This window comes from Hyperoodon ampullatus, assembly GCF_949752795.1.
Source record: "Hyperoodon ampullatus genome assembly, contig: scaffold_433, whole genome shotgun sequence".
NCBI classification, from domain to species: Eukaryota; Metazoa; Chordata; class Mammalia; order Artiodactyla; family Ziphiidae; genus Hyperoodon; species Hyperoodon ampullatus.
The window spans coordinates 161,011-172,768 of record NW_027640472.1 but is presented as its reverse complement, the minus strand read 5'-3'; the positions used below and the strand labels follow the sequence as shown (position 1 = coordinate 172,768).

The 11,758-nt window shown below is 45.3% G+C and overlaps 1 protein-coding gene and 1 pseudogene across 2 annotated transcripts in view; both read left to right on the top strand.

Moving 5' to 3' along the window:
• Positions 1-4,885: 4,885 nt before the first annotated feature.
• LOC307070124 (spermatogenesis-associated protein 31A6-like) lies at positions 4,886-7,003 on the top strand (the record flags this gene model as incomplete). Its single annotated transcript, XM_079728708.1, has 1 exon — positions 4,886-7,003. The coding sequence occupies one exon, from the start codon at positions 4,886-4,888 to the stop codon at positions 7,001-7,003; it is 2,118 nt and encodes a 705-aa protein (XP_079584834.1).
• Positions 7,004-9,039: 2,036 nt separating this feature from the next.
• LOC307070122 (ferritin light chain-like) overlaps positions 9,040-11,758 on the top strand; it is a 57,752-nt pseudogene continuing 55,033 nt past the window's right edge. Inside the window, exon 1 of the transcript in view lies at positions 9,040-9,095. The product of the transcript in view is annotated as a ferritin light chain-like (transcript). The remainder of the gene's footprint in view (positions 9,096-11,758) is intronic.

Here is an 11,758-nt window from a genome sequence, read left to right as displayed (position 1 = left end):
AGAGAGGCACAGTAACACAAGGGGACTTCTCCAGGCTGTGCATGCCCAGACCAGACAGGCGTATAACCTATAGTAAATCCAGACTCATTAGACCATAATTACAATAAATTACATGCGGTTTTGCCCCTCCCCCCACCCAGTAGGCATTTCTTGGGGATTCAAGGATGAGAGCATGCGCAGCAGAAAACTTGTTCCATAGCTCAGGACTGTCAATCAAATAATGATCCTTGTCACTCACCCCCACCTCTCTGCAAAATGCTCCTTAAAAGCGCCCGGAAGCCTTTATAGGAATGCTGCTTTCAATTTGCAGAAACAGTACACCCATCCCCCCCCACCCCGGAAGTGTACCTTTGCTTCCATATACTTTGCTTTGGGCTTGCTTCACTTCGCTGAAATAGCCTGTTCTCAGAAACAGCCTGCTCTTTCTCTCTCCTTCTCTCTCTCCCTCTCTGAGAGAGTACCTACGCTTAACTAAACTTTGCTTTCTGCTTAAGCTTAACATGGGAGTTTGCGATCCTTTGCTTACTATCATGGAACCAAGATAGCCGGTCCAGGCCTTCCACTGACCTCCTCGGTTGAAGCTATTTTGTTACAAAGCATGTCCACATGGTGACAGACCTAAGTCTAAATTTTGATAAAAGGTTGAATTAAGGTGAGACTATCATATGGGAGGAAAAGACTGTAGGAAAAATAGTAGATGTAGGAGATATGTTTGTGAAAGTGCACATTCATGGCAATATAGCCAAATAAACTCACATGCCCACATTCCCACTAAAACTGTATAAAATTATGACCAAGAAGCAGAGAATACACATTATTTTAAAGCCCTCATGGGGCATTAAGACATATTTACCATGTGAATCCTTCAGTGAATCTTGTGTTACTGCTAAGGGATAGGAAGTGGTGTCATAAGGGAATTTTGTGTAAGACTCAAAGCTCCCTTTCTCTATGGTTCAGGCTGGACTTGAAGCTTCAGGGGCCTGGGAGGATGGGGCAGGAAAGGCAAGGCGCACTCAGAAAAGAGAATACATACATAACACACTAGGGATATCTGAAGAGGCTGCTCAAGACCTGGCTCAGCCCCAAGGGTTTGACCCCTAGTCCTACTCTTCACCCTACAGCCCTTTGGGGTCAGGACCTTGGCTCACCCTAACCCATTCCTAGCTTCCGGGTATAGAATGAGTGCACATGTCTGAATGTTAATGTTCTCTCAAAATTGACATGTTGAAATCCTACCTCTTAAAGATAGGAGGCGGGGCCATGCAAAAGTGCTTATGAGCTTTCATGAATGGGATTAGTGCCTTATAAAAGAGACTCCAGAGATATCTCTAGCCTCCTCCCATCATATGAGGATACAGAGAGAAGGCTCCAGCTGTGAACCAAGAAGAGAGCTCTCACTATGAGGTGGCCATACTGGTGACTTGATCTTGGGCTTCCCAGCCTCCAGAACTGTGATAATAAATGTCTGTTGTCTTTCATCTACCCAGTCTATGGTATATTGTTATAGCAGCCCTAATGGATTAAGACCACGTACTTCAAAATTTATCTGGAGAGTGGGGACTGTCTTATCGTTGCAAACTAAGAAGTTGGGTTGAGACAACATAGGAAAGATTTTTTTTACGTAGAAAATTATGGATTATTGGACTTGAAAGTACTAGATTGGTTAAGGAAAATGAGTACGTGTGTGTGTGCGTGTTTGCAGTGTGTCCCAAAAGTTTTTGTGCAGTTTAAAGATTTACTAACTCCAGAATTATAAACACTACAAACTTACAAAAATATCATTTGAAGGTTTAACTGTTACCAGATGCAAGTCTGTGTGCCTGATGCACAGTGAGGCTAAATACTGAAACATCAGAGTTTGGAGCAGAGAAAGGTTTACACAGTGCCATGCAAGAAGACACGTGGCTCATGCCCAGGAAAAACCCCAAACTCCCTGAAGGCTTTCAGCAAAGCCGTTTTAAAGGCAAGGTGAGGGAGGGGCATGGCTAATTGTTGCAAATATCTTGGTGTTGGATCCTTTGTTCTAGCAGCTGGCCAGATGGGTCAGATCCTGGTCAGGTCATGTGTTCCTGTAAACCTCCAACAAAACAATTATTATTCTCTGTTCTGCAACTTTTTCTCTCCATGAATGGGCTCTTAAAAGTCAGAGCCTTAGAAATAGGCTATCCTGTATATTTCAGGCTCTAGGCAACATTGTTTTACAAAAAGTGCAGAGCCAGCCTGGGTCACAGGGATGGACAGAGTTAGCTCAGGCAACAAAGCATAAAGATTAAAGTAAAAAAGATCTGATGTGGAGTCAGATTTGTTCTTCCCTATTACATAACTATTTATAATTCTTTCATACTTATGAATTTTGAAAAATAAATTATTTTAAGTTTTGTGGGTAGTTCCCTCTGATAGAAAATGAGGCAAAACATACACTATTCAAAATTCACCAAACTAAAATTCAAGTTCTATCCCTGGGTTTACACAAGACACAAACATGATGTGGGAAAGTTGGAGCTGAGGACAAAGGAAATCCTGAGTAAAAATGTCTGTGAAACAGCCAGTCTTCCAGGGTCAGCTTAAGATGTTCAAGAGTTATCAAGTTGGTGGGCCTCAAGTAAAGGTCTCTAATGGATGAAGGAACCAGGTTCCAGATGGAATGAACGGAAAATTGGCTAAGGTCTCTCTGACAGGATGAGAGTAGTTGGAAGGAGGGATCTGGAAGCCCCAGGAGGGTGCAGGTGTCTGTGGGTCTGGATGGGAAGGAGGGGCAGTGATTCAGCCTCTTTCTCTTATTGCTCCTCCCCCACACTCAGGAGCCCTTTGTGACAAGGCCACAGCTCTGTGATGCAGGCCTGGGGTTCTGCCATCAAGTGAACTCCCAGTGCTCTGTTGCCTGAGGGCAGCAATGCAGTTCAGAAGATGGAGAATCTCTTTTCTTTGAAAAACATTGGTGCTATCTGGCTGAGATCCAGCCCAACTTCCTGGGTGATTGATATCATCCTTGGGATCCTGTGTGGACTGGGGCTCTTCCTAATGTTACTCCCCTGCTTCCGGAGTAATCCATTCTTAGCACCACCTAGGAAACATAGAAACATCAGGAAGGTAAGAAACCTTTGGCTTAATCCCAGCAGAGATTCTCTCTTTTTTTCTTATTCTTATTTCCACTTTTCTAAACCACCTAGAGAGACTCCTGAGATGGGAACTCTCAGAAAAGTATAGAACATCATCCTTCTAGGGAAAAGCCAGGCCAGAGAGGGGTTAGAGTGGGCATGAGGATTTCTAGCCTAAGATCGTAGACCAGGAGTTCAGGTATGGTAGAGGGCTCCAGGGCAAGTCCCCAGTGCAGTGACTAATGGTTAAGGACTGGATTACTAAGAGTTCAATCTCTGCAGGAAGGCTGACCCCTGAGCCCTGGTTCACCAGCCACCTTCCCACAGCGGGTGTCTCAAGTGAGACCTTCCTCTGTGTTGGGGCTGATCTAAGGGCAATGCTGAGCCCCTGAGAGCCTGAGAGAAGAGGCTGGAGTGGAGGTCTGGCCTTGGGAAGCAGAATCCTATCTGACAAAGCTCACGTGGGCATTTAGGTCTGAGAATGTGTGTGTTTCTTGATCAGAGGAACAGTGACAGAAGAAATCTATGGTGATTAAAACTTAAAAAATCCTTCTTGGGCTTCCCTGGTGGTGCAGTGCTTGAGAGTCCGCCTGCCAATGCAGGGGACGCGGGTTCGTGCCCCGGTCCGGGAGGATCCCACATGCCGCGGCGCGGCTGGGCCCATGAGCCATGGCCGCTGGGCCTGTGCGTCCGGAGCCTGTGCTCCGCAACGGGAGAGGCCACAACAGTGAGAGGCCCGCGTACCGCAAAAAAAAAAAAAAAAAAAAAAAATCCTTCTTTGCACTCTTCAAAGAAGAAAAACTGAAAATATTTTTATCCACTTTAAAAATAAGTAAAAGGGGAAAAAACCCCACAGAGTTTTAGTTAAATGTAGAAAGTCATGTTGTTCATGAACACAGCTTGCCTAGATAGATGACAGTGAGAGTTGGGTGTTAGCCCCTCATTTTTTCTTCTCTCTCAGCATCAAGTAGAGCTGAAGGGGAGGAGCAGGAGTAGGAAGAAAAGTGGATCTTTGAAAGGTCAGCCTTTGCCGTTCAGCCCTGCGCGCCCCCGAGAGCTAGCTTCCATCTCTCCTAATCCTGAGGGCCCAGCTTCACGGTCTCTGAGGATGCCAGTGGCAGAGCTTATTCTTCAGGAAACAGAGCCTTGGGAAGGCTCGTTGGAAGGAGATCAGAGCCCAGATACTTCCCAGAAATTTGTGCTTAGAATGAAGCCATGAGGACCTAGAAATGGGGTGTGTGGACTGTGGTGGACCATTGGTGCCTGGGTTGGGAAGTGGGACCTCCAAGTCCAACTGTGGACAAGTTGTTTAACTTTGCTCAGATTCCTCTGTGTGATGACCACTGACCTTTCTCCCCTACACGGCAGTTGTAAGGGCTACAGGGGTTAATTAACGTGGAGGCACTTTGCAAAGGACAAACCCTTTTCAAGTGAGACTTACCATCACTGTCAGGGACATGTGGCCTTGGACACTGATACTTGGGCTCCAGAGTCTAATCCTCCAAAGATTTCCCTTAAAGGGCCATTGCACTCAGCCTCCTGAAAGACTCTTAGGCCTCTGCCTTCACCACCATGACCCAGTCTCCTGATTTCCAGCTTGCAGAGATTGCCTGGAAGAACTGGAGGGGACTCACAACCTGGTTTCACTCCTGCAAAGGTAAAGAATCTTTCCCCTTCTCTCCTGGGTCGTCCTTCCTCCCAGAGCCTATAATGTGACCCCAGCCCTGGGAGGGGGAGCCATGGGAGGGCGTGGCTAAAGCCCTAGGGTGAGGGAGAGCAGGAGCATTATGAAGTCAGTGTGGGGGCAGAGGAGGGTTCTTGGGCTGCAGGTGCCCACCCCTGCCTGTCCTGTCCAGCCATCCTGGCCCCATCTGCTCTCCTACAGCTGCCTGGGGAGGCTTCCTGGCAAGGGCAACTTTCATCAGCTCTCATGTCAAGACCCTCCTGGTGAGATGTGTAAAGCAGTGCCTGCTGGAGCCTGTGGAAGATACTGCTTGAAGGGTTGGGAACCCTGCATGAACACCTCCTGTAGGGCTTCCTTCCTTGATCCAGACACTCGAGAGCTGCTGGAAGCACATATTAGAAGGTTTTGGGTAAAGCACAGGTGGACCCTCCCCCTCAAGGTCCTCAAGCCCATAAATCTCCTGAAGCTGAAAAAGCTCCAACCCTCCACCGTTCTGCAGTTTGCCTCTTCCCCTTCAGCCACCTGTGTGTCTGGGTCCCACTCAACAGTCAAGTGTGCTGAGTTCCTGGAGAAACCTCCTCAGGCTCATTCAGGAGAGAAGGTGATAACAGAAGAGTCAGTTCCTACCCTGAAGAGGCCTCTCCTTGTCCCCTCAACTGTGTGTAAGGAAATCCAGAGTGCCCTGGGAGCGATTCCATCTGCTGACTACCATGGGCCCTCAAAGGCTTCTCTGACTGGACAGGAGGGCAGGCCACCTTCTCAGTCCCTCACACTCAGCCTTGTGGGCAGAACCTGGAAGAGTGAGACTGGGGAATGGGTCAAGAGGGACAGCCTAGAGCCAGGTCCAAGTTCAGCAATGGTCAGGAATGAGCCAACAGAGGAGAGTGGTGGTCAGGCCTCAGGAGACCCCTGCCATAGGGTAACAGTGATGGAGGTGAACTTAGGATCCCAATCTTTGAGAGGTGAAGAGGCCAGGGAGGCTGTGGAGGCCAAGGAGTCTCCTGCTCTTCAACCACAGTCTAGTGTTATCTTGGAAACCAAAGTGTTGACAAAATCCCAAACCACAAATGTACATATGAGGAGCTTAGAGGTGCCAGGGGCCAGTAAAAGTTTCCTACTACCTAGAATGTCTGTTTTCCAACATCCAGGTGAGCCATGCCTTAACATGGGGGTTGCTAGTGAGTTTAACTCCAAAGTAAAGGTACAGTCAGACAACCAGATTCAGGACTTTCCCAAACACATGTTCCTTGCTGCAGATAACTTGGCTTCTCAGGTGCCTCAGTGCCATCCCCAGAGAGTCCCCACCAGAGACAGGTTAGCTTCCCAGGAGCCAAGTGGCCTTATGGAAGCCCAAAGGAGCAACCTAGGGCAGCAGGAGCCCAAAACTTCAAAACTCCAAGACTCATGGAAGAGCCAGAGCAAGATGATTGCCCCTACTTACAAAAGAGAGGACTGTAGGAGGCATAAACCAGGAGAACATGAAGAAAGGTTTAAAGAATTAGGGACCTCTCAAGCTGGACGTATGAGCCGCCCTGCCCAGGTCAGGGGAATAACAGACTCTATTGGGAGCAGATGTCTCCAGCACATGCCAGAGAAGAAACATAGCCCCCCAGAAAGCCTCTTCAGAAAAAGGATGAGGCTATTTTTAAAGTGGATTTTCCCCAATAAAAAAGTCAATGGTCGAGATGCTCTGCAAAAAAAAAAGCCCATATCAGCCACTGCCCGGAGTCACGGATCAGTCAAAAGCAGATCAATCTTGAAGAGTGAGACTGCTGAGGGTCAGGCACGCATGGCAGCTGTTGGACAGATCCTAGAAGAAAAAAGAGCAATTCACCATGGACTTCATGCCACAAAGTTAAATGAACACAAACTGGAATTCCAAGTCCCAGTATGTGGGTGTTTCTGCTGCCATAGGCTTACCTCCTACCCAGAGCAAGGGAGAATGATGGGTTATACAGCCTGCAGTCATAAAGCCAACTCCAAGGGCCAGAGTTGTTCTATCAGGGAAAGGAAAGTCAGACACCAACATAGTTTGAAAAGTGTAAGGTTCGAAGATGAGCAGCTGGGCCTAAGGTGCCTCCCATCCTTGCCCCCCAAGAAGAGTTTGTTTCCAGTTAGTACCTGCCAGTATGGGCCAAGGATTCCAGGTGCCCCAGCCCGCCATCAACACTGTCCAAGGCATTGTCATCTTTGGGGAGGTGTCTTGCCTGGTCGACAGTAAAATCCTTCTTTAGTCTTCCCTTTAGTAGGAAGACATGTCTCCAAGTAAAAATTCAGTCCATGTAGAGAAAATGATTTTCTCATTAGCACATCCAAGATATTTAATGTTCCCCAATACATATATATATATATATATATATTTTTTTTTTTTCTAATAAAAGCATAGTGTAATGGCTGCTGTCTGTGCTGTGCACTTTGTCTTCTAGAAGGGAGGGGCATGGAGGGAGGTTGACAGTAGCATCACAAGCTTGCTCCTTGTCTCGTGTCCCTTCATTGCACCTTATAATACTGTCATTACACAAACCAAAATTACTCTAACAATGAGATGGGAAAAACCTATGAAACCCACACCCAAGGATCTGGTTCAACCAGTCTTTCTCCTTCTTCCATGCTACTTTGAACTTTATGCAACTGTAGTGGATAGGTTTACACGATAGGGCTGGACATTCCAATTCAGGCTCCAGGAAGTGTCAGAGCCAAGTGGATGGAAGTTTGGGGGGAATAGAGTATGGGCTCGTGAGTTCAGAAACAGGAGAAATCTTGCCCCTGGATCTCTTGGTAGGGAATATACAACATCTGCTCTTAAGAGTTCCTTCTCTCTCTGATGAAGGTTGGGATTGAGATATGCCCTATGAACCCCTTTTAGCTTAGCCATAATAAAATGTACAGCATCACCCTCCCCCACCTCCGTTTTTCCTACACTTTAGAGCAGCAGCAAGGATGGCATTTCCAGCTCTGTGTGTGTAGGTGGGGGGAGTATCAGGGAGGCTGCTGAGGGCTGTGTTGAGTCCAGTCCCATATAAATGAATGGCTGCGTTCATGAGTCACCTACCTTCCACTCTATGTTAACCCCAGAGAAGGAGTTTTGGATGAATGGAATAGGAGTGTGACTGTGGGTAGTAACTATCTGATGGTCAAACACTGTGAATTTAGGGTGGGATGTAGGTGTAGAAAAATCATTGGATCCAAGGAAGGAGGCAAAGTGGTACCAGATTCCCATAAATTGCAGTTCTGAAAGAGCAGCCCCCTGACATACAACCACCATCTAAAGGCCTAAAGGGGAGGAAAAGTTAAGGGTCCAGTAGCTCACCATGGCCCCACGCCAGGGTCTCTACCCTATTCCAACTCTAAGATCACAGACCTAGAGAAACCACCTTTAGGTCAAAACAGAAGGTCAAACTTATAGAAGTAAAGCAAATCAGGGAAGGTTAATCTCTTAATACTATATTTAATAAGCTTACACATCACCACCTCTTGACTTTTAGAAAGGATAACTTAACAATAGGTGTAAAAGCCAGGACTAGGGAACTTGGGATGTGACTCCTAGTCTGGTGACCTTCACATAAACACATGGCCCAAGGACTGCTCCAGGAGAGAGGTGGGGACTGGCTTGTGATTGTGTAGTAAGCCTTGCCTGTCTCCCAGTCCTTGATCACCCCAGAGCCTGGCAGGTGAAGAAGCAATCAGACAGGATTTGTGGTGGTGTGGAGGTGACCTGTGCAAAGTGGATGGGGCAGGGTGCAATCCAGGAGTGTTCCACTGATCTGCTTCTGGCACAGCTTTTCTTGTCTCCTGACCCCCATCCATATGGAAAAGCAGGGAGATGAGGAAGAATTCCTCTAGAGTGATTTGGTGCTTTCTGCCATGTGCAGGGCGCATGGTGGACACAGCTCCAGGTGGTGTCTTTCTCATTGTGGAGATTTCTGTTCCAGCTGATGCCCCTGATCCAGATGACAACAGAAATGGACCCCATCCCCCATCCCTGTCAGGCCCCTCAACATGTGGAAATGCTGTGACCTGGGGTGGAGGGGGCAGAGTGAGCACAGGACTGCTCACACCCCTGGTTTCTCCCTGGAGCCAGGCCCTACCTCTGGGCCCCGATTCCCAAGGCAGCCTCCAGAATGGGCAGAGCAGTGAGAGTGGAGCCAGGCCTTGTGGGAGGGGTCGGTACGCAGAGGAAAGAGTTGACAGGGCTGGGACCTGAGCCTGGCTGCTGCTGGGTCCTCTCAGGGGCACCCAGAAGTGAGTTCTGGGAATATGGGGAAGCTGGACTTGGACCCCCCTGGCTCCTGCTGGGAGAGTGCCACAGACAGGTGATGCTGATGGAACAGCAAGAAAACAGAAAGAAGCAAGTCCCTTTGCCCTTCTCTTGCTGCTCCGTCTTCCATAAGGTACAGTAAGACAAGAAATTGAGAGACCAAAAGAAAAAAAGAAATGGAGAGACCCAGAGACAATACACAAAGACTTCACGGACACACCTCTCAAGAGAGACTTCTCACGCAAACACCTTTCTCAGAGATCACATACTGAGACCTCACACAGGGACCTCATGTTGCTTCACAGACCCTCAGACAGAAACCTAGCACAGATTTAACAGATTTCCCAGAGATACCTTCCAAAGGGACCTCATACAGAGACTTCACACAGAGATCTCACCCAGAGACAACACACAGAGACCTCACAGAGACCTCACATCTATTCTTCAGTATCCATTGACAAGTCTTTCTTAGTGAATATGAAACCACTTAGCAAACTGGCAGCATGATAAATATATTATCAGTTGTGCCCCTCTGAGATCCACCAGACACTCACTGTCAGCATTACTCTAAATGGGGAAATGTTTGAGAAGTTTTGTTCTTTTGGAATGTCACTGCCTCTGAACAAAAGAATTATACATTCCAAATGTAGATTTTCAAATTTCATTCTTAGGTGTTCATTAGCTTGAAAATCACATATTACATTATTTTATTTTTATTTATTTGAGAAGAATGAAGAAAATAATGTTTATTTCTTAGAAATGCATGTAGTACTCTATTTTTTATTTTAAAAGATTTTTATTGGAGTATAGTTGATTTACAAATTTGTGTTAGTTTCAGGTGTACAGCAAAGGGAGCCAGTTATACATATACATATGTCCACTTTTTTTAAAGATTCTTTTCCCATAGAGGCCATTACAGAGTATTGAGTAGAGTTCCCCGTGCTATACAGTAGGTTATTATTACCTGTTTTGTATATAGTACTGTGTATATGTCAATCCCAATCTCCCAATTTATCCTTCCCCCCTTATCTCCTGGTAACCATAAGTTTTCATTTGTACCCTTTTTTGAGGAGAATCACAAATTTTAAGCACAACTAAAACACTGTCAGTCTCCAGTGAGAGAAAATATTTGTCCAGTTTAGTTATCATCCAGTCAAATGGTATCTGGCACATTTTTTACTTTATTGAGGACAGAAGTTAAACTTGAGATGGCTTACTTGCTTCCTTTGGAAACATAAGAAAAACCTGCAACAAAGGTACTCTAGGAATGAAATAAACCAAGAAAGAAGCATCCGGACTCACATTCACTTCCCAGAGGGCTGTGTAACTAGCACATTATTTTGCACATAATAGCTTGCATCAGGTTTGTGGGGTTTGCTTTATTTTTTAACAGGCCAATAATCATGTGAGGATTTTTCACAAGTCAAATTTCTGGTTTTAAATTTTACATTCTGGCAAAATTATGCTTCTGAATATTATTTTATTTCTTAAAATGTGGTAATGCCCTAAAATGATATTACACAATCATAACGTTCAGCTAACATACTTAAAAAGATGGGCTATTAAGGATTCATTCTTCAATAATTCTATGAAATGCACATTTTCTAAGACATGCAGTTAGGATCCACTTTATATTCATTATAGGGTTAACACATTGCTTTAAAATTTTTTGAAAGATTATAAAATATATGACTTAGCCTATGCTTGACATTATACATGTTACCTCATAAAATTACTGAGGGAAGGATATCTTAATATCTGAATTGAAGGTAGTGTACATTTAATCTACATTTGGCTTATAACAATGAATAATGAAAGGCTTTCATTTATTATATAGCTCACACTTTCCAAAGGGTACACTTCTAAAAGACTACTGATTTCTCACTGCTAATAAGCAACCTATTGTCCTTGCCTTGGTAAAATCTATTTTAATGACAGCTGGTTCTCTCCCAGATTATCCATTGGTATTACAGCGTCGCGGTCTTTTAAGAGGAGCAGGGCTGACACGAGGACTCTTTGGGCTTATTTCTACAAGAAATTTAGTTTTTCTATTCTCCTAATTAAAAAATGTATAATTATTAATTTTTCACTTTACTCTCTTATGTCGTTGAATCAGAAAACAATGGACTATGGTCATGTATGTCATCTAATACTCTATCAGATCACTTTTTTTTAAATAGTGCAGCTTACTCAGGTAAGTTTACTGATCAGAACAAAATGGAATCAATTAGAAAAAAGTTCATACAGGAAAATATCCTTTTCAAAGTTGACTATTTTAACACAGTTAAATAAGCAATTATTTTTTAATCCTTTGAGTTAAAATTGTTCAGGGTGGCCAAGAAAGTCTGGAAACATGAAAAATGTCCATAAAAGCACTTTATTACTATAATACGTTGAATGTGTTGCTCCTCATTATTAATTCACAGTTCATTAAGCTGGGCAAAATTACAATGAACAATGTGCATTAAAGCAAAATTCCCATCAATCATTTTCCATCTGTCATACATTCTGTCAGATGATTTGTGTGTCTAATTTTCATGGAAAAACTTGTACCTTGGGCTTCCCTGGTGGCGCAGTGGTTGAGAGTCCGCCTGCCGATGCAGGGGACACGGGTTCGTGCCCCGGTCTGGGAGGAATCCACATGCCGTGGAGCGGCTGGGCCCGTGAGCCATGGCCGTTGAGCCTGTGCGTCCGGAGCCTGTGCTCCGCAACGGGAGA